Consider the following 4,080-nt stretch of genomic DNA (forward strand, 5'->3'; position numbering starts at 1 on the left):
ATTGCTGCTCAAAATTTCAAAATTACCAAGATCATCATCTATACGACTAGTTTCCCTTATGTTGGATTTCTCATCCTTTGGCAGACGCAATTTCAACGATGAAATGAAAATGACATACTCTCTATGAAATAATGACTCTTCTATGTGTTCCAAACTCTGTCGAACACTTGATATATGTTTGGGGAAATTTTCTCCTCCAGTTCCTTGCTCGGCCCAGTTCCCCAGTGCATCTAATAAGGGGGTGGACCTCACCCGGGCAGAGTGTTCGGGCAGGGGTAGGGTGGTCATTGCATCCCTTGTTAGGGGGACTGGGGAACTGGGCCGGGCAGGGAATTGGAAGGGATAAAGATCCTTGAATGACTCTTTTATGTGCTCCGAACACTGTCGAACACTTGGTACTATGCCAGATGCTGGCATCCATATCCATCTCTTTGTTACTATTGTAAGATGTAGATAGAGTTTTGTGTTCCAGCATTCTCATCCATCAGATTTGTGTCTATGCAAGTTAGAGAATTCACTCAAGTCCTTGCTTGTCTGCTAGGCATTACCAGATACATGAAGCCACAATACAAGGATTGGAAACTCTCTTTTCCATATTTTGTGTGTCCATATAGAATTCTAGTGGTCCTGAAACAATCTTTTCAGATTTTGGTGTAGGAGCTAAATTGAGGAGGCATAACCTTATGGACCAACCGATAAGTGTGATCTGAGCCTGTGAAGTTAAAGATGGAGAAGATGAAATATATTGAGTCATTTTATTTTTAATCCTCAAAGATCCACTCATCCTCGAACATTTCTCTCTGAATAACTAACTTATTCAAAATCAGAAAGGCGAACCCGAGGACATGTCAAGGGAGCAAGCATTCCAACCGGATAACATCCTGATATCAATAGCCACCGGCTTCATCTCCTGTTTCACCACATCCACAACAAAATAATCCAATTTGTTCACCCATTTCTTTTGCTGTTTAAAAAGTAGGAATTTCCCATTGTAAAGGCTTCCAATATGGTAGAGATCATCCAAGGATTGAACTGGTTCACATCTTATACTTTCCAAGCTAACATTGAATATTCTTTCCCATGTATTCTCAGAGATATCTTCCAAACTCCAAATCTTAAATTGAATTTGGCAGCTTACTTCATACTCGATCAGGGAAAGACGGCCGTCAATTTCAAGAAGATCGAAAGCACAAGGATGCTGTGGAATATAAATGATAGGCACAGGAGTTTCAAGAATCTTCTCAGTATCCAAATCCATAGAGATTATCTTAGTAGAATACCTAGTGAAGACATCTCCATGCCAGTGCAGAAACCCATTAATAGAAACCGACTTCCCTGGAACAATGAATCCATCAAGAGTTTCATTGATTGGTCTCCATGTTGTAGAGCCTTGGGTCAGTACCCCACATTTGATGTCATTGTTTTCGTAAGTCCTTCCAAAACAAACCACCTTGTATTCTTTAGTTGTAGGATTAAACCCAAGTGCATAATAGTTGAGATACTCTTCATCAATTAATGACAAGGGCCTCTGAGGAAGCTCAAGGATTTCTTGGGTAGCAAAGTTGATAACAAAGAGGTTAGGCTTTTCCACCTTGGGTTTTATCAATGCCAACTGGTTACAGGAACTTACAATCCTTCCTGTGATGCGAACACGTGCTGTCATTGTAACAAGATAGGTCTTATACTGTCTCAATCTTGTCTCTTGAACAGGTGCTGATGCTATTTTTGAAAACAAGCTTCCTAGATCATCAAGGTAAGTCTCATACAGTCTCAATGTTGGCTCTTGAAGTAGCAAAGTGAATCCTAGATCATCAAGGTAGTATGCTCTGAGGAAATTAGGGTCCCAAATTATACTGTGCCACTCCTTGCATACCAGAGATGCATTATAAAAGGAAGCTAATGGTAGCCAAAGGAGGATTTTGATGATAATTTCGCGAGCAAGGTAGGGTGCAGTTGGAGTCATTTGCTTCTTGTTCTTGTCAGTTTTGTCCATGTCTTACTTCCTCTGCAATAAAACATGGTACAAAAACTCCACAATGAACTCATGACAAAAGCTAAACAAACAAGTATTAATGTTCGAGAAGTCTACTTTCTGACATGTAAGGATAATAGCAGATGATTTAAAACTCATAGAATAAAAGATGAGTATTCCAGCATATTCTAAAGAAGTCACTCTAGAGAAGAAGCCTAAGCCAATAAGAGCTAATTCGGACCAGCCGTGAGATTTGGGTAGGTAAGAATTTAGTGATCTCCATGGTGCATGCTAGTTGTTTTCGTGCAGAAAGGCGTAAATTTAACACCACTTAGGCGTTGAATAGGGAAAATTTTCACTTCGACAAATAACAGGAGAAGAGGAAATGTAGCAGCAATGTTACATCACAGTTTTTGCAATGATACTTCGTTGTTACAGTTATAGGGATGTGTTAACAGGTGTTGCACCGGACTTTCTGTGACCATGCCCCCTTGCTGATTACATCTGATGCCATCCCGAGACGGAAGAACTTCCCCTTCCGTTTCCACAGATTTTGGATGGATGGAGCATGCTGATTTTGTGAAGGCGGTGGAGGAAGTCTGGAAGGATGAGGTGAGGGGGAACCCATTTTCGGTCTGTCTCAAAATTTGAAGTGCCTCAAACCTGCCATTCGTTCCTGGTCGCGAATAGCTTTTCCCAATTTTGATTCAGCCTTAGAGGATGCAGAAAAAAAAGGGTTGATGACATCTAGGACTTGATTGAGAGGAAAGGTATGAATGATATTTTTTTCAACCAAGAGGCTAATGCAAAGACCTGTTACTTGACAGCTTTGGAAAATCATGAGAAATTGTGGGCCGAAAAGTCTCGCATCAGGTGGATGAACAACGGTGATAGAAACTCGAAATTCTTTCACCTTTCAACGATGATTGGAAGGGGTAGATATATTACTAGATCTTTGAGGAAAGCAAATGTATCTGTTCTCAATTATCAATCTCACATGGCTGACTTTGAGGTGAGTTTTTATGAAGAGTTCCACAACTCGGTTCCTTTGTTTGACCACATTGAGTTTCTCTCTTGCATTCCAAAGGAGATTGATGAGGTGGACATTATGGGGCTGGAGGCCATCCCTTCTAATGAGGAGATCAAGAGTGTAGTTTGGGATCTTGACCTTGAAAGCACCCCAAGCCTGATGGCTTCTTTGGTGCTTTCTTTAAAAAGTGTTACGATACTGTGGCTGATGATTTCTGAAGAGCGGTCAAAATTTTCTTCTCTTCAGGCAAGCTCCTAAAAGGGGATAACAATTTCTTTATTACCCTGATCACCAAGGTCGATGGTGCTCCGCCTCTTGATAAGTTTAAACCGATTTGTATGAGAAACTTTTTTTTTGTAAAACACTATCTCAAATCATGGTGATGTGGCAGGTTGTCAAGCTATCAAGACTGGCTTCAGAGGAGAAAAGTGTTTTTCAGAAAGGAAAAATCATTTCTTTAAACATAGGGGTGGCTTCGGAGTTAGTAAATCTGATGTACTCAGCTACCAGAGGTAGAAGATCGGTATCAAACTTGATATTCAGAAAGCTTACGATATCCTGTCTTGGTATTTTCTTTTTGCAGTTCTACGGAGTTTTGGCTTTTCAGAAAACAAATGGATCAATTGGCTACGTCAGATTCTTATCTCTACAAAAATTTCAATCCTTCTCAATGGCGGTCTAGTGGGTTACTTTGGTGTTGAAAGGGGGCTTCGTCAAGGCGACCCCATTTCCTCGCTACTTTTCATCTTGGTGGAGGAGGTTCTGTGTATGGGGTGGCTGAACAAGTTGTTGCATAACAACATGATCAAAGCTCTCCCTGGTCTTAGAGGCATTCAAGTTCCCAACCATCTCTTGTTCGCAGACAACATTTTCATCTTCATGAATGCGTCAAGCAGATATGTATCCAATCTGAAGTCTTTTTTGGTCAAATACCAAGACTTCTCTCTGGGCAGCATGTGAGCCTTGAGAAAAGTAAGCTTTTCTTTGGCCTTATTCCTCCTCGTCAAAAACCAAGAATTTCTGACATCTTGGGAGTCCCAATGTGCTCTTTCCCTACCCGCTATTTGGGTGTTGAGAT

General features: G+C 40.9%; 1 protein-coding gene across 1 annotated transcript; it reads right to left on the reverse strand.

Annotated features, from left to right (window-relative positions):
• Positions 1–823: 823 nt before the first annotated feature.
• On the reverse strand, positions 824–1,963 carry LOC122644987 (F-box protein At3g07870-like). Its single transcript, XM_043838342.1, has one exon. The coding sequence runs from the start codon at positions 1,961–1,963 to the stop codon at positions 824–826; it is 1,140 nt and encodes a 379-aa protein (XP_043694277.1).
• Positions 1,964–4,080: the final 2,117 nt, after the last annotated feature.

The sequence above is a fragment of the Telopea speciosissima genome, chromosome 11 (genome assembly GCF_018873765.1).
Source record: "Telopea speciosissima isolate NSW1024214 ecotype Mountain lineage chromosome 11, Tspe_v1, whole genome shotgun sequence".
Classification (NCBI taxonomy): domain Eukaryota; kingdom Viridiplantae; phylum Streptophyta; class Magnoliopsida; order Proteales; family Proteaceae; genus Telopea; species Telopea speciosissima.

What these genes read in the sequence shown, in the direction of transcription:
- LOC122644987 (XM_043838342.1), bottom strand. Translation starts at nt 1,963, where the DNA reads ATGACTCCAACTGCACCCTACCTTGCTCGCGAAATTATCATCAAAATC.